The 24,467-nt window shown below is 37.9% G+C and overlaps 1 protein-coding gene across 4 annotated transcripts in view; it reads left to right on the top strand.

Annotated features, from left to right (window-relative positions):
• The first annotated feature begins 311 nt into the window (after nt 1–311).
• Nucleotides 312–24,467, top strand: part of ldb1a (LIM domain binding 1a) — a 36,341-nt gene continuing 12,185 nt past the window's right edge. For 2 of the 4 annotated variants that reach the window (XM_061746236.1, XM_061746234.1), the window contains exons 1-2: nt 315–451; nt 5,418–5,518. In XM_061746236.1, the coding sequence (XP_061602220.1) occupies nt 5,491–5,518 (28 nt within the window). In that variant the 5' untranslated portion in view covers nt 315–451; nt 5,418–5,490. Of the gene's footprint in view, nt 452–5,362; nt 5,519–24,467 lie in introns of those variants that run through there. The other 2 variants (XM_061746237.1, XM_061746235.1) reach the window with 2 other exon arrangements.

The following is a 24,467-nucleotide window of genomic DNA, read 5'->3' as shown; positions in this document are numbered from 1 at the left end:
TGTGAGTGAGACAGAGAAAAAGAAGCACCACTGTGCCCCGGCGCTCTACCAAACTGCTACCTACCGCTGTTCTGCCGTTGCCATGGATACAGTGCTCCGTCTCTTTCTCTCTCTCTCTCCTCAATCTTCTCTCATGGTGGAGGGTTGAGAGGAGAGGAGAAGTGGCTTTGGCTGCTGCCTCTGCGTCATATTCATACCAGTGCAGCTGAAAGCCTCCCCCCCCTCCCCACTTTCCCTTCCACCTCCTCCACCTCTTTCCTTACTTCCCTCCTTCTTTCCCTCTCATCATCAATTTGCACACTGCTATACCCCCCCCCCTCCACTCTATTTGTGTCTCCTATCCGCATCTGCCCATCACAGTCTTCCTCTCTGCGCTGGACCTGCTTGCTTTCCTCTGCGTGCGTGGTTGACCTGTGGAGACTTTCCAACGAAGGAAGGAGGAAGACAAAAGGTGAGCACCGACATGGAAGATATTTAGGAATCTTTACGTGTCAGAAAGAATGTGCAGCACCAAAAAAGAAGAAGAGGTTTGGGGGGGGCTGGTGTTCTGCAAAACATCTGCAAAACAAAGACTTGAGAAGGAAGCACTGACAGCATGAACTCATAAGAGATATCAGGAATACCACTAGGAGCCTTTTCAGACATTTTGTCAAGAGTTTATGAAGAGAGAAGGTCTTCTGTTGATGTGAACAAGTGTTTTACGGCGGTGTAAAGATAACATTATGAGAGGAGGTGCGTCCCCCCCCAGTAAGCCAGGCAATGTGTCTGTGTACAATCACTTTGCTGTCTGACACGGAGTGTCATTGAGCTGCCGCCGCTGCGTGTTCCCACAGAGGGGAGAAGGAGGCGAATGGAGGGGGAACTTCATTATTCTCTGAGAGCTTTTTCAGCAATGTGTGGATGTGTTGACAGAGCGGCAATCTCTGCGTTCGCAAGAGTCGGAGAGTGAAAGGAGGAGAGGATAAAGGGAGCATGCTCAACAGTGCAGTTAACGCTGAAGTGCTCAGCTTCAAAGCCTAAACATCCCTGTAAACAGAAGCCATTTCCCAAATCACATCCACATACCCCTCCTCTCCTTCTCCTGTTTTCTCTCATGCAGCACTGGGAATGTCTCCCTCTCTCTCTCTTTGTCTCTCATCTATTCTTTTGCTCAGAGTTCACAATTTGTACAGCCGTATAGCATCTGAAAATGCTTTGTATGGTTTAAAAAGGAAAAAGAGAAAAGAACAATTTGAGAAAGTGGAGAGACGAAAACAAACGTGTGGAAATGAAAACACAGGAGAAGATGAGGGGGAGGCCACCAAGGTTGTTCATTGTGTTTTGGTCCTGATAGCGGTGTCTGACACGGTGGATGACTTTTAATCGTGTACCTTTGCTGTGTAGGGATTGTGGCTGTCAGCTTTCATTTCAGCGTTGACACTTCTTTGTCTTTTGTTTGCGTAATAGTTGTGTAACAGTGTAACACAGAAAACAGCCGTGAGAGCTTTGTTAAACTGAACTTTAACTCATTTGGTTCAGGTTTGCAGGTTCAGGTTAATAGAGTTGTAGTTTACAAACTTTTTTTTTTTCGCCCCATCCTCATTGAAACAAAATAGTGTTATACATATGCTTATGTTAATTCAGTCAGTTTTAAACTGTTGTATGAGTTACTCCTTATCAAAGACTGAGAGTTTGATATTGAAAGAGTGTATCAGTTTAGATTTTTGGGTGTAATTATAGATGAAAACCTCACATGGAAATCTCAGTTAAAGTATGTTAAAACTAAGGTATCAAAGAATATTTTTCTTTTGAACAAAGTGAAATATGTTTTAGATTACAAGACAATGCGAATTTTGTATTGCTCCCTTATTTTGCCTTATTTTAGTTATTGTGTGGAAGTTTGGGGGAATACATACACAACAAATCAAGCCTTTGTTTATTTTACAGAAGAGAGCAGTAAGAATCAGACATAAAAAGCAGGCAAGAGAACACACCAATGGACTTTTCATTAATGCAGGATTAATTAAACTTAAAGACATTATTGAGTTACAGACTTTATTAGTTATGTTCAAGGCAAAAAGCAGAATATTGCCTGAAAATATACAACGTTTTTTTGTTTTTAGTTCAGAAGATTGATTTTTAACATCCGTTTGCACGCACCACTTTAAAACAAATGTGTATTTCAGTATGTGGTGTAAAATTATGGAACTCCTTGGCAGCTGATTTGAAGGATTGTAGAAATATTCACCAGTTCAAAAAATTGTACAAAGACCATACAATTAGACAATATGAAGTTAACGGGTAAAATATATTTTGTTGTTTCTGTTTTTATATTGTTGGTGAGTTAGTGTGTATGTTTTCTTATTTTTTTGTTTTTTCATTATTCCTTTTTTTTTGGTATTATATAAGTATTGATTGTTGAACAGACGGACAGACCATCTTTATATGAATTGTTTTATTTTTTTTTTTGAGAAAGGGGCTTGGCATATAAGGCTTTCTTCTTCTTGCCCCTTTTCCATCATGGAATGGAACATATGTGAACTATTCCCATGATATGGAATAAATAAAAATGAAATGAAATGAAATGAAATTGCACATGATTTGCATCATAATATCCACTGATCCATAACTCTTTTTATCAGTCAACAATTTAACCATTTTTTGTGGTACATTTTGCACTTTTTGATTCACATTGAAGCCCAACATAGAATCAACTATATTGATCACAATCACAGCATGAAACATGAACATGAAAAGAATGTTTTTTGTGTGTAAGATAATGCAGCAGAAAACGGTTGAGGTAATTTGGGAACATTGTTGCGGTATAAATTGTCCACAAGAGCTCTGACTTCACTGTTTACAATAGTCTTATGGTTGTCTGAAGCACATGCAGCTCGGTCTCCCTCAGAGCTGAGGGAAACAGAGCTTTGTGTTATCGACCCCTGCACTTTACTCAGGTTTAAACTAACAACACCAGCCATCTAAAGCTTGAATTCTCTGTCTGCTTGGACCAGTTTACATCCCATCATGTTTGCAATGTGCAACAATCCATCCAGAATTTAAAACCACAGACTAGTGTAGCGAGTAACATTGATCACCCCGCTGCACTGCAACGCTTTGCCACAAAACCTTCGTTCCCGGCGTCCGTGTGAATGATACATTGATTTATTTCACCTTCCTGCATCAGTTCAGGTTATACACACAGCAACAGCTCTCTGCACTTTCAGCAGCCTCTCCGAGAAAGGAAAAAAAACAAAAGAGGGAGAAAAAATGTACCACCATGCTGCAAAACTGCTGGGGAACAGATGGAAGAATGAAATAAATAGCTAAAGTTGTTGTGTTCCCACTTCTAATCTGCTGTACCGGAAATACATAAATCCATTAAGCTCTTCATCCTCATAATATTTACTTTTTAATATTGGGAGATGGATTTGTATCGCGTGTTAAAAATGTTACTATACTGACCCAAACAGTGTATTTATTTGTTAATAAAATATTCTTTTCTGTGCTCTTCTGCGATTACTCTCCAGGGTTCCCTGTATAATAATAACTCTAGGCAACTGTGTCATTATGCTCTATTCAAATATTTTCTCTCCTTCCCTCCTTTTTCTTTTGTTTCTAATATTCGGTCACAATGACACACTGATATGACATATAGTACTGTCCATCTGACACGATCGGAGCAACGCAGACATCCAGCCCATGGGAGTCGGTTATGAGTTTGTGTGGTTGTGTAGTGAAGTGTGAGATTATGAGATTATTGGCTTGGAGAAAAGGCACACTTGAGCCGAGGGAAGTTATGGGATGAATTGGAAGCAGAGCGGAGAAACGGAGGAGTGAAAGGAAATGAAATGCAATCACAAAGAGCTGCATCAAGCTGCCGAGAGGTTGATAAAATATCAACAGGCTGAAGGGATTTAATTGAGAGTGATAGGCCAGATTAAATGAGAATTGCTGAAAAGAGAGCGAGAGAAGAGCCAGAAACTGCCGGACGGTCAGGTGAAAGTTGAACCAGACGTGCAACAGAGTTGAGAGCGTGTGCACATAGCATCAGAGTTGGTAGTAACGAGTTACATTTACTCCGTTACATTTACTTGAGTAAGTTTTGGGAAATGTTGTACTTTTAGGAGTAGTTTTGAATCACTATACTTTTTACTTTTACTTGAGTAGATTTGTGAAGAAGAAACTGTTCCTCTTACTCCGCTACATTAGGCCACGTTGAGCTGTTACTTTTCTTTTATCCCTTTTATCCACGTACGCGTCAATCTCATGACATCACTGAGTGATTCTTTGGGAAAAATATTTGTTTTTGCATGTTTTATCACATATACAGACTCAAACACACACAGAGTTTCTATGAGTTCATGTTTGTTCTAGTTCTGCCTGGTTAAAAAAGAAAAGTACAAAGGCTGGAAATTGTATGCTACTTGTGCTTAATTTATTTATTTATTCTTAACTTCTTATTTATTAAAGTACTTGAATTTACTTTAAGATTATTTTAATTTAAGCTATTTTTTATTAATTTTAATTAATTTTATTGATTTAATTTGCCTGAAGATGATTATTTTGTACTTTTGTCTGTTTGAATGTGATTGTGTTAAAAAAATTAATCAGACGTTACTCAACAGTTACTCAGTACTTGAGTAGTTTTTTCACCAAGTACTTTTTTACTTCTACTCAAGTAATTATTTAGATGACTACTTTTTACTTCTACTTGAGTCCTATTATTCTGAAGTAACAGTACTTTTACTTGAGTACAATTTTTGGCTACTGTACCCACCTCTGCATAGCATGTACACTTCCTGCCTCCATGGGTCTCCCGTGTCCCTGCGCTTCAGGAGGGCTCTACATTTTTAATCAATGCTGTCTGTAGTGATTAACACCAGTGTTCTCGCTGCAGCACAAAAATACAAAAAGGAGAGGGAGACAGAAAGAGAGATGTGAATCTGCATGAGGCATGAGGTGTGTGTTTGTGTGTGTGTGTGTGTGTGTGTGTGTGTTGTTTGTTAGGCAGTAATGACCCTCTGCCTCTGGGCTCCTACTGAGTATGTTTATCTTCCACAGCAGCACAGGGTAAAAATAGACGATGCATCACTGCCACACAAGCACACACACATCTTAAGCATTTCTCTTTTTCCTCTCCTTTGCTCTAATTGCTTCCCTCTTGCATTCTGCGTTTCACACATGCTCACTCACTCCAATCCATTTTTTTCCCTGACTCCAGTCTCAAACCCTGCTGAGGCTCTTTCTTCCTATTTCGGTGCTCCCTCATTTTCCCTCCTACTCGTGTTGCAATATGTCTATTAATGATGCAGCTACAGCGCTGCTGCCAACTTCCTGCCTCTGACAGAGAGAGGAGTGTAGTTGTGTTGTACATGGCCTGCTTTGTACCACTCCCTCTTATCTCTCCACCCCTCTGTCTGTGTTGTTTTCCTCAGAGTTAACCTATGCGTGCAGAGTGTGGACTGAGCGCAGCTGTTTCGTTCAAAGAAGGGCCCAACATGTGAGAAGATGTCTGTTGGAGGTTGTGCTTGTCCCGGTGAGTGCTAACTCTTTTCTCCTTCGTGTCTGCGTTCAAATGAGAAAGTCAGACAGATGATTGTGTGTATGTAAAAGTGCTGCAAAGCCCCCTGGGGCCAGTGTCAAGCTGTACGGGTTTGTGTGTGCGTTTAGTTGCTGAACCCCCTGCCACACTCTCTGCACATGCCCTAAAACAAGGTTACAGACTCAGGGTACTACATTGTGGGATTGAGTTGTTCAGCAAACCCTCTCAGTCACGCTAGCTTGCTTTTGCAGCAGATCAATGGCTTTTTCAGTTTAACTACACTCAGATAAGCTCAGTTATTAATAAGAACTGTATTTGGTGTCGGTTTTTACTCTGCTTTTCCACAGATTTAACTTGCCAGCACAGATCTGCTTTTAGATTACTTGAAAGTTCTGACAAGTTGTGGAAAATTACAGCTCAGAAAATGTTTATCCTATTGGGCTCATGTTGTCACAACTGAAGGAAATTAAAAGTACTTCAATTTACTTTCTGCACAAGTAAGCAATAGTTGATCCCCCTCGGTGGGTTTAACGTCATCCGCTGGATAAAATTGAAGTTTTTAATGTTCTTAACATGCTCACAAAATGTTTTTCCATGTGTTGTGAGACATATTACTGCCGAGGGTTCGGATGGCTGCAATGAATCTGCAGAGCTCCACCTGCAGTTTGGGGAAGGGAAGGTTAAAAAGCTTCAAGATAGGCTAGCAAGCTACGAATACTTGGCAAGAATAAGGTACCAATAATAAATAAATAAATGAAAAATGAGGAGAAGCTGCTTTTCTTGTTCTTTTTCTTTTCAGTGTCCTAATGGCAGACCTGAATTGCCGCATTTATGGCCATGAAAGCATGAAATTAGGTTTGCAGGCCACACCTATCCAAACATTCTGTAGGTGTTAAACTATGACATGGGTTTGAGGTCTTTGTCTGTCCGTAGGGTTGCCACCTTTCAGAAATAGAAATAAGGGACGCCCTGATTTCAGCAGCGCAGGAGCCAAAAAAAAGCCCCAAAACTTCTAAACTGAATAAAAATGTGTTTATTTTATATGAAAAAACAAAATTCTTTGATTTAAAGTTTAAAGTGCTTTAATAGCATTGAACTTGCATGACTGTACAGACAGACAACCATACTAGCAGCTGAAATATCCTCCTATGCTACGTATGTCAATATCAGCCCAGATGTAATATAGCCTACAGGTGAAGAATATGGTGTAAAAGTTAACTTATTTCAATAATTCAACTAGAATATGGTGTAAAAGTTAATTTATTTCAATAATTCAACTAGAATATGGTGTAAAGGTTAATTTATTTCAATAATTCAACTAGAATATGGTGTAAAAGTTAATTTATTTCAATAATTCAACTAGAATATGGTGTAAAGGTTAATTTATTTCAATAATCCAACTAGAATATGGTGTAAAAGTTAATTTATTTCAATAATTCAACTAGAATATAGTGTAAAGGTTAATTTATTTCAATAATCCAACTAGAATATGGTGTAAAAGTTAATTTATTTCAATAATTCAACTAGAATATGGTGTAAAAGTTAATTTATTTCAATAATTCAACTAGAATATGGTGTAAAAGTTAATTTATTTCCATAATTCAACTAGAATATGGTGTAAAAGTTCATTTATTTCAATAATTCAACTAGAATATGGTGTAAAAGTTAATTTATTTCCATAATTCAACTAGAATATGGTGTAAAAGTTCATTTATTTCAATAATTCAACTAGAATATGGTGTAAAAGTTAATGAAAATACGGTACAAATCGTGTCCCGTATTAGTTCAATACGGGACGCAACATTTTTTTCTCAAATAAAGGACAATTCCGTATTTTACGGGACGGGTGGCGACCCTATCTGTCCGGGTTAATTACCTATAAAGTCTGAGGGCGTTTTGACCATTTATCAGGGAGACTGAAGTATCTGCTCTCAAGTGTCAACTCTCTCTTCGTGCACAGAGTCGTAGCTGCCGTTATTACAAACTAGCGTGCTTCTCAAGTAAACATAAAACCCAAGGGTCTTTGGTTCTGTCATTGTTAGTTGTTTGGTGTTTTGCTTGTCAATGTTATCATAAAGCTATTATAAGTCATAATTGCTATGCCTCTAATATAGTTAAAAGTTATAGAGAGGAAATACATGACCGCACTAACACTTCCTCTTAAGAGTTATTCCCCGGTTTGAACATTTATGACTAAATTACCCTGTTTAGAAGAAGCCATTGCATTGATGTGGCTGAGGTCATGTTAACATATAAGCTACTTTAAAGCCACGACATTTAGTGGCCAAAAACTTCAAAATGGGCAATTCTGTGAAACACAGTTGAGTTTTTAAGGAATTATAGGAATAATAAGTCCCGTAGTGGGAGTTAATTAATGAGGGTGCTTTGCAAAGAGTTGAATTTGCTTGGTGTTAAGCTACTTAAGCTACAGTTTTCAAGTGTGACTTTGCATTTTCCATTCCTGCATGTTGCATTTATCTATTTAAAGGCAGTTACTGAAGCAAACATTTGTGAAAGCAAAGCTGCTGGTCTCTTGATTGTCAAACAAAGGCTAAATAAAATGCAGGTTATTATCATTATACTGGATCTCACTGGTATTTGTACTATTGTATCATAGCAGGAGGAAGGGAGTCTTTTGCAGCTTGGGTCTGTCTGCACATGTCCGTCTTTGGAAGGCAAAATATTTTGGCGGTTTTTATCAAGTAAACTGTAGGATCTTCTCACCTCAACTAGATGTTTTTCCCAACTTTCCTTGAACAGTTCCCCACTGAGAGCAGGCAGGCTACGGAGAAAGTCACCTTGTGCCAGGGGACGGACTTTGTGTCGCACAAGGGAGTGAGAACCAGACAGAAATTGAATCATAGCATCTGCTCTGGGGATCTCAGAGAGAGCAGATTGAATTAGGGTGTTGGTATAATTTTAATGGGATGGCTCTGATTCGTTGGCATTTGGCTGTCAGATGGAACAATATTCGTCCTGTGCAGGGGTGGAAAGTAACAAATTACATTTACTCACGTTACTGTGATTGAGTACTTTTTATGAGTAATTTGTAATTTTCTAAGTAGTTTTTGAAATATGTAATTTTTACTTTTACTCGAGTACATTTTGACCCAAGTATTTTACTTCGCTACATTGAGTACAAAATTTATGGTGAAAATCTTGTGGGCATTTTATTTTGGTTTATTGTGAATAGCAGGATCCTGCGGGCATTGGGCACTTTATTTTGTGTTTGAATACTTTGATTCTGGTTTTAGTGTTGTCGGTTGGACAATATGACTGAAAATAGTTAGCACTTTACAGTACAGGTTGTGACTGTCCTTTTTGTCCTGTTCTGTGGAAGTAAAAGGATCATGTTACTGAGCTCAGCTGAGCTTTTACAAGTGTGGATGTGTACTTTAATATGCCTCGAAGTTAATTAAAACAACTTGTGCTGGATTTGATTCGTGACTCATCCTTTTTTTTGCATTAAATAACTGAAAGTAACTTTTACTCAAATTACATTTTAAATGAAGTACTTTTACTCGAGTAAATTTTTAGATGAGTACTTTTACTTTTACTTTGAGTAGGATTTAAGCAAAGTAAAGATACTTTTACTCAATTACAATTTTTCAGTACTTTTTCCACCTCTGGTCCTGTGTTTGATAGTCTCTTCTCAGATCTTTCCCAGCTTCCTCTCACCCTCCTGTCCTTTACTAGTATCCCAGCCTCACTCTGCAGACATACTTCACTGTGGTGCACAAACTTCAGTGATATAAACATGTTTTGTTTGGTTTTTAAGGACATAGAACAAAGTCCTCCAAAGAAATGTGCCACAAGCATGTGGTGCACTAATATTCACATGGTATCAGGGAAATGCTGCGTATGCATCACAGGCACGTTCGCCTCCACGAAAGGCCTGCCGGGGCAAGTCTAGGCTGGTAGATCACTCAGATAACAGCAGAACAACACCAATCAATGCTGGTTTCTCCTTCTCTATCCCCACTTGTGCTGTAAATCATTATATTTGCAATCTTCACATTCCTGCAGGGTGGCAGAAGGCAGAGTTCCTTCATCCTTCCCGAGTCTGTGATGTAGACACAAACCCTCTGCAATACCAACACCACTTCCAGTTTCTTCTGGTTATTGTTAAGTTTAGGGCTGCAGCTATCGAATATTTTAGTAATCGAGTATTCTACTGAAAATTCCATCGATTAATCGAGTAATCGGAAAAAAATATTTTTGTTTAGTTAAAGAGCAATTATAAATAATGCATAAGATGTTAGATGTTAATTGACATCACTAAGACTAAATTATATAATCCAGTAGGTTCATGGCTGTGCATTTAAAACCCTGAACTTACACCAGTCGACCAAATTCACTGATTCACTCAAAAAACTAAAAAACTTTATTACGTTTTTATTTTTCTGACATTTTCTGCCTTTTCTTTTAGTTAAAAATGAAGCGGGCCGCATTAAACGTAGTCCGGGCGAAATACCTGCTTTGAGCTGGCAAAATTAAACGATTCCTCGAGGCAGAGAAAATTCCTCGATTATTTTTTGTAATCGAATTACTCGAATTATTCGAGGAATCGTTTCAGCCCTAGTTAAGTTACCGGGTTGGAGTCACAACGCTGCTGAGCAGATTTTGATGTAGCAGAGTATAAACACTAAAAAAGAACAAGCTCCTCCTGTTTCTCTTGTTCTTAGAGAACTCAGTGACATCCTGCTGCTGCTGTGACTTTACTATGAATAAGCCACTGGTGAGAGGCCAATCACATCCTTTGTTCAGGCTAAATGGTAAAAATAGATTGCCTGTGAGATGAAGATATAACCCCCCTCCTACTCAAGCATGTGCTCCCCTTTTATCGCCAGTCTCTTTCACTTTAGCCCCTCTTTTATTTCACTCCCCTCTTCCTCTTTAACTATTTTCACTCCTACATACCTAATTTGCTTTTGCAGGGCTAGTTCCAGCTCACGCAGAAAATCAGATGATTCCTGAGTGTACAAAAGTGACTAAAAACAAGATGGCAGCCAAACAGCTTTGAATTTTTTTTTTTAAATTACTGTTACACAACAATGTCACACTGACTCAGCTGTATCTCATGGCAGTGAACGCCACGTGCCCCTCTGCCTTTTCCTCCTCACTTCTTCTGTTCATCTCCGACCTCTCTTTGCTCTCCCCAAATGAGCCTCACAGATCTTTCCTGCTAGATCAAAATGGCTGTGTGTGTGCAGAGGCAGAGAAAAAGGAGGACTGCGTGGGAGACAGAGATGCTAGGGAGTCAGAAAAATGAGGTGGGGGGGTTGCAGCGTGGCGGCGGGCTGTAATGATGTCACATCTGCTGCAGGACGACAAGATTGCAAAGGAAAGCTGGCATGGGCCACTCAGGCAGGAAGAGGGGGAGGAGAGGGAGAGACTAAAAACCAGGGAAGGTAAATGATTTTCCAACACATCGCACCTGTATTTGCGAGAGATGTGCAAGCTGGGGCAGAGTTAGAGGATGAGAGCGATTGGTAATTGTGCTCCGATTAAAAAGAAACCTGTCCTGTAAACAAGAGCAGCAAAGTACTTAAAGTGCAAGTGTGCACTCAAGAGTGTGAGGCTCAGGAATGGTGTACTAATGCGGTACATTAATCATCAACCATCCCGTGTGAACTGCTGGTACTTGTCAGAGATGAATTGTGCAATCGAACTGTGAATGGCACAGTCTGCAATGAACACTGTACATTCACGTCAAGGCCTATGTAAACATTCCCGGAGGATTGAAGGGTTTTCGGCTAAAGAATAATAACAATAATGTGTAACCTGTTGTAGGCTGAATTAATAAAAAAGATGTCTCTTTTAACATAAAGCCAAAGCAAAAATACCTGAATTACCAAGTGAATTGTGTGTTGGAGATATTCATCAATTATATATTGGGTAGGGCTGGGCGATTTTGGACAAAAATAAAATCCCGATTTTTTTCTCTGAAAACCCGATTTTCGATTTCGATTTTTTTGGTTAAACTACAAAAGACAATGGAATAAATTGTTTCAAATATTTTATCTTTATTTTTAAAAGAAAAATAGCAAACAAATTTCCCTATTGGGAATGAAGTGCAATTGAAAGATACTGTAAATCCTCCTTGAGTTTAGTAAAGTGACAACATTTACAATTTTCTTGACCAAACAAAGATGACTAGACGAGCTCTGTCTGTAATGCAGCTGCAAAAAAGGAAAATCGATTTTCCGATTTTCCTTTTTTAACATCGATTTTGATTAATAAATCCGATTTAGATTTAAAATCGATTAATCGCACAGCCCTAATATTGGGGAACAGTGGATTATAGTAATTGAATAACCCCATAGATCAGACCTCAGTCTAAAAGGAGAAAGAAAATGAAGTTGTGCAGTTTTATGAAAAGCATATTCTAATTTTCCTTTGATTAATTTTTGTATTCTTTGGACATCAATCAGCAAGAGTCTTCTATATTTTGCCAATCAATAACCTTTGTCAATGCAAGTGTCCAAAACACCTAACTTTGCGAATATGTTCACATTCTTCTTCTGTTGTTACTCTTTGATTTATCTGCTACACATGTTGTTTAGCCTCATCTTGTCAGGCGGCAGTTGCATGTGGGCACGGCGTCGTGTCAGTCCTGTCTGCTGGCTTGTTGCTATCACCACCAGTTAGTTGTCACAACGGTTACCCTGACAGATCCGTACCTCCACTGTGGAGCCGAGAAAAGACAACAACAGGGATCTGAACATCCTGTCCACTGGAACTCATTTCAGAGTTCTTCAGTACAGCTTCACTCTTCAAGTTTTTGTAAAGACACAGTATGTCTGATGGTTTGACTATGATGGTATGTTTATGCATGGCAAGTTTACAGCATGACTGAGTGAATCCAGTTCATTTAATCCAGTTTGATGAAACTTTGTGTAAAAATCAGGTAATTTAAATTAGTTTTGTTTTTAAATGCTGTATTGAGGACGGCATGTTTGTATGCATGAAAAGTGACTATGAATGGCAACTGGATATGAAGGCCATGCAGGCTACTTCTGCATAAAATAGTAGGCACAAGGTACTCTCCAGCTAAGAATCTATAAATACGACTGAGTACATCAGGTCTAATGTGGTTCCACACCGGTTTTTTCTGGTGACTAAAATAGGATATAATCGCTGTCTGCAAGCCTTATACTTAGGTACTGTGTGAAAGTGCCAAGCGTGACTCTGAATGCAGGTGAAATAAGAGTCAAACATGTCAAAAATTACCTCAAATAACTACCGTATTTTCTGGACTATAAGCCGCACCTGCATATAAGCCGCATCCGCTCTATTTAAAAAAAAATTATTAAAAAAAGATATACAAGCTGCATCCGCTCTATTTAAAAAAAAAAGATATGCAAGTCGCAGATATTTCTGTTGTTAGATTAGATATATACTACATGTACAGAAGGATTTTGAACTGTAAATGATGTACATGTTTGTACCTAAATAGATCCTTTCCTAACAGTGTCTTTTAACACGGCAACAACTTTGCTGATTAAAATGGAACAGAACCAAGAGAAAATAACCAGTATTTATTTATCTATTTATCTGTTTGAAATCTGCTTCTACTTCTATCTGCTAAAGAAGAAGTAGTGTATTCTTCTTTGCATTTAGTTTGTCTTAGTTTTTATTCTAATTCTGGTTAGAGCGCCCCGAGTGGTGGAAGAAAAATCCACAGAAAAGCTGCACCTTTGTATAAGCCGCATGGTTCAAAACCTAGGAAAAAAGTAGCGGTTTATAGTCCAGAAAATACCGTATATATTCCTCGCTTTTCTGATGTAAATGAAATGTATGTACATTTAGGGTTATAACTCCATAATCACGTGAGAGTTTGGATTTCTGTTTATTGAAATATGAACTGTGTGCTATGTAAAACAGCATATAATCCGGAGAAATTTGCAGTAGTACTCTTCTCTTCTAAGGCATAAGGATTATGTTTTCAGTACTTGCCAGCAGAGGGAGATACTGTTCTTCCCATCTCCCATCACTGAATATACTCTTGAGTAAACTGGTGTCACATTGCAGTCAGATTTCTTCATTTGGGCTTAACTAATGGCATTTAATAAGACTTTTCAGGAAAACAAGCCTTAAAACCCTTATTTATTGTGTTCAAACAACAGATATATTAGCCAGTTTTCCAAGTACAGCTAAATAGTTCACGACTGCTGTATCATTTGTTAGATGTTGTGCTTATATTTATTTTCCCATGTATATTAAGAATTCAAATCACAACAGTTTTGATGATAAAGAGCATCAATGACTGTGAGATGTATCATGATGTCTTATTATATATCAGGATGATGTGTTGCACACCATTAACAATGATCAGCAAAACAATTACAGATGTCAGATGTTATACATTTTGTTTATACGAAAAAAGATGGGTGGACACTTGGATTTCTTTCCCTTTTTTTAGCCTGTCTGGGTTCCAAATTGACCTCCTTACTGGTAGCACTGGTTTGGCAAACCTTCTCTGATCTACGTGTTCTCCGCTGGTTCATAAGTGTTGTACACATGGAAATCCCAATACTTACTTCAGCGGTTGTCTAGAGCCCTCTAGTTATTGATCTTCTGTTCAATCTTCAATTATTATGCAACTTTATATCTGTGCGCTAAGCTGGATGTACAACTTATTCAGTGAGAGTGATTGCTGTATGTCAGATGTGTTTAACATATGAACTGCGTTTCCCTCAGCGGCATTCCTGGACTCTATGATTCCTACAGACCAGCAGCTCAAGTGAAAGCCTCAACAAATGAGCTTTAAATGCACTTTAAGACCACGAAATGTACTTGAGCCTTCAAATATATTGCTTGTAAACATTAGAGCGGATATTGATTGAAAGTGAGGCTTTAGGTTATATAACCTTACATAATTTGAGGCTATGACAGGATCAGAGCTGCGGTCTAAAGGATGTGAGGCATCGGCCAAGTCAATCATTCTAAGTCAGCAAAGCTGGCTTGAATTAAGTGACCTATTTAGGTAAATAGTAATTATGATAGATTTTCTGAACTGCAAACATTTGAGTTACCTTCTTTAGATTTAATAGAGGATGCAAAATCATCCCAGGATTGAAGAAAAAGAGACATGAACAAAATGACATAATGTTAGGTTGCAAGTATGACAATAAAATGATATCCTGAAACAGTTGTATACATAGTAATTTAGCTAAATTTACGTATACAAGGCACCGCATGTAAGAAAGGCTTTCCTGAATCCAAGCCAATGTGTGCAAACTGATTAAGCTCCAGTAAGAAAGTGAAGTCATTCTGAGTATAGATGGGGAAGAAAATAAAACAGATTCATTTTTAATTATATTTCAGTGCCATTTCCTTTCAAGCAAATGCATATGTCATCCATTGATATTTCATTGATGAGCCCGTGACATCTGCAGAGAGCCCAACCGTGACACGTGGTATCCCCGGTGCAACCCCCTTTCTTCCATATCCTTCCATTTCATCTTCCAGCCCAGTTTTAATCCGGTCTTTTAATCTATAAGGAGCAACCTCTCCCTCTCATCTTTTTCGGTAGGTAGGTCATAGTTGTTGCAATTCCCTGCATCCAACTTTGACACAGAATACCTTCAACTTCCAGTCATTCTGGGCCACTTGTATTTCCAGGGCAAAGTGCCTTTAAACCAACAACGTCCACCTTGGCTGTTGTGGATCACAGTGCCAAGTCTGGCCTGAGTGTTACAGCCATGTCTGGAGGGAACACAAGCTTTTTGTCCATGTCCACTTCCATTTCAGAGTCTCCTGCTGCCTGTAAAATACTTGTGCCCTTTGCTGTTGTTTGGTACTCTGGAGGTTTGCCTGCTGTATGAATGGTGTAAAGTACGCATTTCTTTGCTGTCTGAGGGAGAGCATTTATGGCTCTGTTCCAAAGCTGGAGCCAGCCGTACTTGGTTATGAAGCGCAGGCATCCTTGAGGGAGGCCTGTTGTCCACCCTGTTAAGATGTGCTGTAATGGTGCAGGAGCTTGTCAGAGGGAGAAAGAGAGGTCTTTTCCAAACCACTGCATCACATTCTGGGGTGTGGGTAAGAAATATGTGCATTAGAATTTAAGAGAAAGGCCTGTTTGCCATGGTCCTACACCAGTCCCCCTATTTATTTATTTATTTTTGTGATCAAATTTTTATTTCTTTTTTCCTTTTTCTGAAAAAACAACATGGTGCATGTATATGATATTTTAACAAAAAAACACAAATACATAACAACAACAAATGAATAGATAAATGTAATAACAAAAAGCAAATACAAAACAACAAAAAAAGTAAAAAAAAAAGTAATGCCCATATTAGTATAACAATGCAAAATTAACACATAAATTAAGGGCAAAAATAAATAAATATATAAATAAATAAAAATAAAATCATAACCCCAGACATTACCCACCCACCCCCTGGATCCTATTGAACAAACCCCATTAAGCAGTTTTAATGTTTGCTTATTGAGGTAAAAGGGGGATTTTAGTTATACATTTTAAGCATAACTGGATAACATGAATGTTTCACATCAGTAAAGCGAAACCTAATGAACCTTAATCACATTCAAATTATGTATAACCAGTCCCCCTATTTATTGAACCTTTTTCAATCATTTGGGAACTGAGGACACTAATTTAAGTTTGCCAAAGGAATCTGTGTCCATTTGTCCATTCCTGCATATTAGAAAGTTTCAGGTCTCAACTTTTCTTGTCTGCTGTCTGATTCTCCTTTCTTTCGTTCTTGATGTGTCATAAACTTTGAGTAGCAGAGAGATCTGCACTGCAGAGGAGCCAGTCGAACATACACACTCCAGTTCTGGGAACTAAGCTGTTGATATGATGATATACAGAAGGAGGTCTTACTGAAATATCCACTGACGTTCTGGGAAAAGATATTCCAGAAATGGCAGGACAGTTTCCAATTCTAATAATAAGCATTTGCATAAACTGTTAAAACTTACACATGCAATAAGTACTGATGCACCGATAAACTCTCACAAATACTTTGCTGTTAACAACTTGGATGATCTACCTCATATTGTATCACAAATATTGCTTTTTAATGTCTGTTTTTCCAAAAACCATGCTGTAACATGAACTCATCTGGCCACAAAACACAACCCACCATCATTCTTATATGAAAGGAGCTTGTACCCAGAGATCTCAGCGTTTCTCTGTTTTTCTCCTTTTGTTATAAAGTCTCAGGCTACATTTCTAGATGCAAGAGCGGACTGTGTTGGGAGTAAAGTACTGAGCCCAAGAGGCTATATTAATCATGAGGACATGACAGGAACACTTTTTTTTCACAATGGAGGATCAAAGGAACGAGGTACATAGACATTTTTGAACTGATAAATACTTTTAAAACGAGAATTGATTCTCTGATGGAGTTTGGCACAAAGTGCAGAGCCACGACACGCCCTTGCTTGCAAAGAAAAAAGATATTTCTTTTCTTTTCAACATGCGTTCATGCATTTCAGGCCTGCAACACATTTAAAAAATGTTAGGAGGCAGGCAATTTACCTATTGAGGTGGAAATGTGTTGACACCAATTGACTTCACCCGTGCGCAACAACACAATAATTGTTTCTACATATCACTGGCCAGCATCATATTTTTAGTATTACGTGGTCAAGTTGGAGAAAGTAGCTGCCTAAAATACTTTCAATTCGACATCTGCAGTATATTTTTAAGCAATATTACTTGCATGTTAAGGAGAAAACACACAACTTTGGGATTAGTCCGTTGTTTTTCATTTGTAGTTAACACCTGGAAATACTACACTGATGCTCCAATCAGAATGCAACTCACATGCCAATATACAGTAACACCTAGGGTTACCACCTTTCAGAAATAGAAATAAGGGACGCCCTGATTTCAGCAGCGCAGGAGCCAAAAAAAAGCCCCCAAACTTCTAAACTGCATAAAAATGTGTTTATTTTATATGAAAAAACAAAATGCTTTGATTTAAAGTTTAAAGTGCTTTAATAGCATTGAACTTTCATGACTGTACAGACAGCCAACCATATAGCAACTGAAATATCCTCCTATGCTACGTATGTCCATATCAGCCCAGATGTAATATAGCCTACAGGTGAAGAATATGGTGTAAAAGTTAATTTATTTCAATAATTCAACTAGAATATGGTGTAAAAGTTAATTTATTTCAATAATTCAACTAGAATATGGTGTAAAGGTTAATTTATTTCAATAATTCAACTAGAATATGATGTAAAAGTTCATTTATTTCAATAATTCAACTTAAAAGGTGAAACTAATATATTACCTAGTCTTATTACATGCAAGATATGTTAAACCTTTATTTGTTATAATTTTGATGATGGAGTTGTTTATTAATTTCATAAAATATTCTATAATTTATTTTTTATTTGGGGTTTTCATAAACTGTGAGCCATAATCACCAAAATTATAACAAATAAAGGCTTGAAATATCTCACTTTGCATGTAGTGGGAAATAATATATTTGTTTCACCTAAGTTGAATTTACTACGAATGAAGTTTTGCAATATATTCAAATTTTCCAACCTTCACCTGTATATTATGACATCAATAAATAAGAGCATAATATGTGTATCTTTATTGGTTCAATACCGAACGCAACTTTTAATTCCCATTACGGAACAATTCCGTATTTCAAGGGACGGGTGGCAAGCCTAGTAACACCACATGTTAACTATCATCATTTTCATCATATATGGCCTGTCTGAGGACTACATGCAAAACTATTACAGCATATGACTAAACAATCAAACAGGCCTACTGAATGAGCTGATGTGAAGGAAGGGAACAGCACATTAATAAAATAGCCATGCTGTCAGATTTAAGGTTGTTAAGTTGTTAAGGCACTCACTCAAACGCAATTCTTTTTATTTTATTATTATTATTTTCATGTATTTTTATTATATCATTGGTTACTGCTGTACCTGTTTGCTTCTCTTCCAGCAAATATATAGATAAAATAACAAAATATGACATATATGGTCCAGTTAGTCATTTGATTTGGTGCCCCTGGGCGCTCACTCGGTTCAGTATATGGATAATCCGGCCTAGACTAAGAGAAGAGAATAACTGCCTTCTCTCAATGGGGAATCACCTTGTATCACGCTGGCAAACACTGGCAAACTGATGAGTCCCAGACAAAACAAATAGGGGGCTCCTTGTGAGGGAGGGAGCCCTGTTTTGTCCTGGTCCGTGACATACCTGTCAAGTTTTGGATTTTAAAATACGGGAAATTTCCCCCCCAGCCCAACCGAGGTCCAGTATGTTACGTTTTAAGACAGATTTACGAGAAATCCAAAATATCTACTACAAACTACAATTATGTGCTCAGAATCTGATAGGGCGACCTTTGTTGACACTGAAATGCTGTGTACGTTTTCCTATGTATGTACCGTAATTCCTATAATGGAGCCTAAATGAAAACACAAAGGGAATTAAAACACATTTATTTATTTTAAATATTTTCAGTTTATATACACATTGATTGTCTTCAAGTGAAACATTTACATTTAATTTTTATTTGTCATTTTCACTCATGTGGCTCTCTGGTATTCACTGACGGAAATCGGTCCTTCCCCCGTGAGACACTAAAATCACCCCATCCTGCTCCTCTTTAGGAAAGTAAATTCTGTTTCCCATGTTTAGAGATATTTACACGAAGTCTTCGCTTTTTGGGCAGAAGTGTCTTCTCTCTGGTTACATCCATCCATCTCTGATTTTTTTTTTGTATTGAACACAATTTATAAACAAGAAAAACAGATTTTATACAAGCTGCTAGTAGAGGAAATACAATATAAGAAAATAGAACATTTTGGGAGGTATCATGAACAAGGGACATATACACGAAAAATAAGGTAGACAATTAAAATTAATAACAAAGAAACAGTAAGGCAAGGCAAGGCAAGGGAAATGTATTTATATAGCACAATTCAACACAAAGTAATTCAAAGTGCTTTACATTGACATTAAAAGCGGCAAGACATAATTAGACAGTAAATAACAAATAAGATTGAAAAAATTAAGAATAAGATGATAAGAAAAGAAGTAAAATAATAAAAGCACAAGCTGTTAAAAATAAGGGCATAGAATACAGCAGGAAAGTAAGACATTTTAAAGCAAATAGCATCGACATTTCAGAAAGATACTTAAAATAAAAGATACTTTGATATATTGGTTAATAATTTTTTAATTTTTTTATCTGATTTGTTTTTCCGAGTTTGTTCCATGGTTTGTTCACGTTGTCGCCACTAACCTCGCGAGAACTGCCAACCAGGCTACAGCGGCCAGCAGTTCTCCGGAGCTTAGTGACAATTCGGTTTGCGGTTTAAAAATTATTATAATATAAAACGGGAAATTTACGCGAAAATACTAATACGGGAGGACGGCGGGAAAGAGGGGTAAAATACGGTAGTTTCCCGGCCAAAACGGGAGACTTTTGACAGGTATGGCCCATGAATCGGGATGGGCGGAGGAGCCTAAAGGGGGCGTGGCCCATCGGGGGGGCGTGGTCTGTGGGGGCGGAGCCTAAAGGGGGCGGGGCCTTTGTTCGAGTCTCGGCTGCAGGAACAAAGGGTCGGTAGTAGAGCAGCATCAGTAGCAGCCTCCTCTTACCCAATGCTGCGTAAAAACACCTGAATTACATCCAAATCCAATCGGAACTGGGGGGAATCAGCGGGAGATATTCACTTTCGCCTGCTTACCGCCTTTTTCCTTGTGGATCTCTGTGTTGAATAATTCTCCACGTCGGGAGCTGGAGCTGCCTTCATCCTAGCGGCGAGGCTAGCCCGCTCCAAACACCGCAGCGAGCCGCGGTCCTCCTAACGTTTCTCCTGCAGGTAACTTCCACCCACAGCCGTGACACTTGAGCAGGGCACCGCCGAGGTCGCTGGTCGAGTGCCAGCTGATATGAGAGGCGGATAAGCGGATAGGATGGTCGTTTAGCCCCGTAGCTTAGCAATGGTCGTCCTCTGCAGACGGCTCATCACACCGGCCCTGCTGCTGCTGCATGTGTGTGTGTGTGGGGGTTTCTCTAGTTTTTATCTTTCATTTGAATACCCCTGCTCAGGGCTGGGGAAGTAAACTGTCTAGTGCGTTTTGAAATGCAAATTGTGCATGCTTACACGTGGAGTAATAACAGTAACAGTAATAACAAGGATGCAAGTTTGTGGGAAGTATTTGCACGTAGCTGGTCTGCAGGATGCAGCTCTATTGTTTGCAACGAGGAGTTTTAGGGAGACGAAAACTGCACCAAGCTCTCATTCAGGGTTTCAGCGGGGTTTTAAAAAGTATTAAAAAGTGATAAATGAAAATTGCCAAATTTAAGGCCATTAAAAGTGTTAAATTCACTGTCAGAGGTTTTTTTTTTTTTTAAATGGTATTATTTTTTACCTTTTACATTTTAATCAGTCTATTTTATTGTCATTCACAAAGTGAAATAAATGTGAAACATCTGGTCAACATCAATGCGTCTATAAATCTGTTCTGTATTGTGTTCTATAGTTCAAAATCTGTATTAATGTTAAAAGGTTCGTGATTAACACTTAATGTTGTGACAGTTTTTAAAAAAAATCTGAAGGTAATAAAAGGTATTAAATTGGTATTAAATTTAACATAAGGATTGCTGTATAAACCCTGTCATTATTTACAGCTAACGGCATGCAACATGAGACTTCATAATGGTTTTTAGACAGAACCTGTGGTTATTCACTTTCGTATTATTTACCATGTCAAGAGTTGCACACCAGATGCTCCACTGATCATGTTTATTAAGACAGTTTTAGTCACTGGGCCTGTTTTTAGGATACACATTGGTGTTTTGAGATGTGGAAATAATACAGGTGCATTTTTCTGTGCCAAGTGTGGCTTTGTTTTACAGTTTGCTGGCATTTGATGCATATTAGAATATGTATATATTCCTGTATTTGAGAGTAAGCATTAAGAGATAAGATAAGATAAGATAAACCTTTAATATTCCCACAGAGGGGAAATTTGCAGTTTACAGCAGCAAAGGGGATAGTGCAAAAACAAGAGGCATCAATAGAAAAATAATAACACAGTAATAATAATAACACACTATAAACAGTAAACTGGTATATACAATAATAATAAGAAAGATAAATAATAAGAAATACTAGTATATAAAAAGATAACAGACGGATATTTACAGATGGATATTTACATAATTGCACGTTGCAGTGAGTGAAAGATATTGCACATTATTTCCCTTATGTACATTATATCATTATATATCTATGAACATGTTATGTGTTGAATAAGATGATTGGTGGCAAATGGATTTGTTGCATGTAAGCCTCGACTGGACTAATTACTGGTAATGTAGGTGGTTGGGGTCCGGTGCAACTCTCCCATTGTTGGCTGTCACTGGGCATGTTCACCCTCACAGTAATTAGGGAGGAGAAGATGACCTGCCCTGACTCTCTTGTGTGTGCTGAAGAAAAGGTTTGAAAAGAAATGCTAGAGTGGCTTTTGTTTAAGAAACTGGGTTCCAAAGGACTTAATTGTTTTCTAGCTCTATTAGTAGTTTTTCTTTTAAACCACAATGTGTTGAGTTACCCCCACATCAATTTGCCAAAAGTGATAGGTTTGTGAAAATGCATCCTGCATTAGTGATTCCTGGTGTGGGGAGTGTTTCTCCCCCTGCTGGCTTTAATTAGGTGCAGCCCTGCTTTCATTTGGCCAGCTGACAGGCAGAAAGTGTACTGTATATATTTTAAAGTCAGATGGAGATTATGCTGCCCTCAGGTGTCTGTTGGGAATACCAGATTTACAGGCAGTGCATATTAATTGAGCGAGTACTAGGAATGGGCGATATTTTACCGTTCACGATAAATCGTCAAAAAAATTCCCCACGGTAAGAATTTGTCATCTCACGGTAAAAACGATAAATTGAGGAAATGAGCCAGAAAGAAAGAAAGAAAGAAAGAAAGAGAGAGAGAGAGAGAGAGAGAGAAAGAAAGAAAGAAATGAGCCTGAAAGAAAGAAAGAAAGAAAGAAAGAAAGAAAGAAGAAAGAAATGAGCATGAAAGAAAGAAAGAAAGAAAGAAAGAAATGAGCATGAAAGAAAGAAAGAAGAAAGAAATGAGTCTGAAAGGAAGAAAGAAATGAGTCTGAAAGAAAGAAAGAAAGAAAGAAATGAGCATGAAAGAAAGAAAGAAAGAAATGAGCCTGAAAGAAAGAAAGAAAGAAAGAAAGAAAGAAATGAGCATGAAAGAAAGAAAGAAAGAAATGAGCCTGAAAGAAAGAAAGAAATGAGCCTGAAAGAAAGAAAGAAATGAGCCTGAAAGAAAGAAAGAAATGAGCCTGAAAGAAAGAAAGAAAGAAATGAGCCTGAAAGAAAGAAAGAAGAAAGAAATGAGCCTGAAAGAAAGAAAGAAGAAAGAAATGAGCCTGAAAGAAAGAAAGAAGAAAGAAATGAGTCTGAAAGAAAGAAAGAAGAAAGAAATGAGTCTGAAAGAAAGAAAGAAAGAAAGAAAGAAATGAGCATGAAAGAAAGAAAGAAAGAAATGAGCCTGAAAGAAAGAAAGAAAGAAAGAAAGAAATGAGCATGAAAGAAAGAAAAAAGAAAGAAAGAAAGAAATGAGCATGAAAGAAAGAAAGAAAGAAATGAGCCTGAAAGAAAGAAATATTCCCGTTGATGACACTTTTTGTATTGGTATTTTTTTTATCGTTATTGGGTTAAATGCCAGAAATTATCATGATACATCAGGGCTGTACAGTGCGACAGTTTTCATCGCATTTGCGAATAAAAATCATCCGGTGCGAAGAGAAATATGTATCCACTCGCATTTGTGCGAGTGAGTTGCGCTGGGGTCATGTTAAAAAAAGTTTGAAAATCATTATGAATGTCTCTTGACCTACATCAGCCTTTCTCAACCGGGGTATCGTCAAAAAAATTACCTATTCTGACATTTCATATATAAATACCGTATTTTTGCGACCATACGGCCGGGGCGCCGTGTGGAAAGGCTATTAATACTAATACATCCATGATCCGACCGCGCGCGCCGACTGCGCCTCGAAACGCGGACCAAAATCTTACTCCGCTCAGAAGAAAGTAGTACCTTTTTGCGGTCCCGATCACGGGACTCTAGCAGGGTTTTGAGCTCTGAACTTTTAAGTCTGGTGTAGAGTTAAGCCTTACCTTATTAAATTAAACCTTTTTCGGGTCGTGAGTAGGATAAACAGAGGACAACTTCTGCTGAGTTTGAGAGTACTTTACTGTCCGCTCAACAGTGTAGGATTTTAGAACATCAACACAGGAGCTAGTGCTGTATCACTCCGCCCAATCTAAAACATATTAACAACTACAGATAAACTGACTAGTGTAATTATAGTCCCTCATTTACATCAGAATATAAAGAATATATTTATAAAATAATGAACCCTGAATTACCAAAATAACCAAAATAAATCTCCTCTTACACTTATAAGGTGAGCATGAATCAATCTTTTTTATGATGTAAAATTGTATGTATTTATTTACTTTTATTTATTTATTTAATTTTAGTGGTTAAATTTCTGGAAAAGAAAAAAGTCAAATCATACATGAGAGAAATTATTCAGTTTGTGGCAAAATATTTGTACTTGTATGAAACTGAAGATCATAATGCAAACCTGACATTTACTTTTAGTTCAGTTTGTGTAAAAAGGTTGGCCTGGCTTTCTCTTTAAAACTTAAACAGTTATAAAGCATTACAAACTGTAACAATAGGGCAAACGCACAGTATTGTTTTGTATTTTGTGTCTTTCAAATAAAAGACAATTTTTTCCAGTCATATGTTCCTCATTCAAGGTTGTTAAAAAAATACTGCTATAATATCGTATCGTTATCGTGACCTCAATATCGTGTATCGTACCGTATCGTGAGATTAGTGTATCGTTACACCCCTACTAACTGTCCACCCGGGTGTG

This window comes from Cololabis saira, chromosome 17 (genome assembly GCF_033807715.1).
Source record: "Cololabis saira isolate AMF1-May2022 chromosome 17, fColSai1.1, whole genome shotgun sequence".
NCBI lineage: Eukaryota > Metazoa > Chordata > Actinopteri > Beloniformes > Belonidae > Cololabis > Cololabis saira.
The sequence above is the reverse complement of the archived record's forward strand: the minus strand, read 5'-3'. Positions and strand labels throughout refer to the sequence as shown.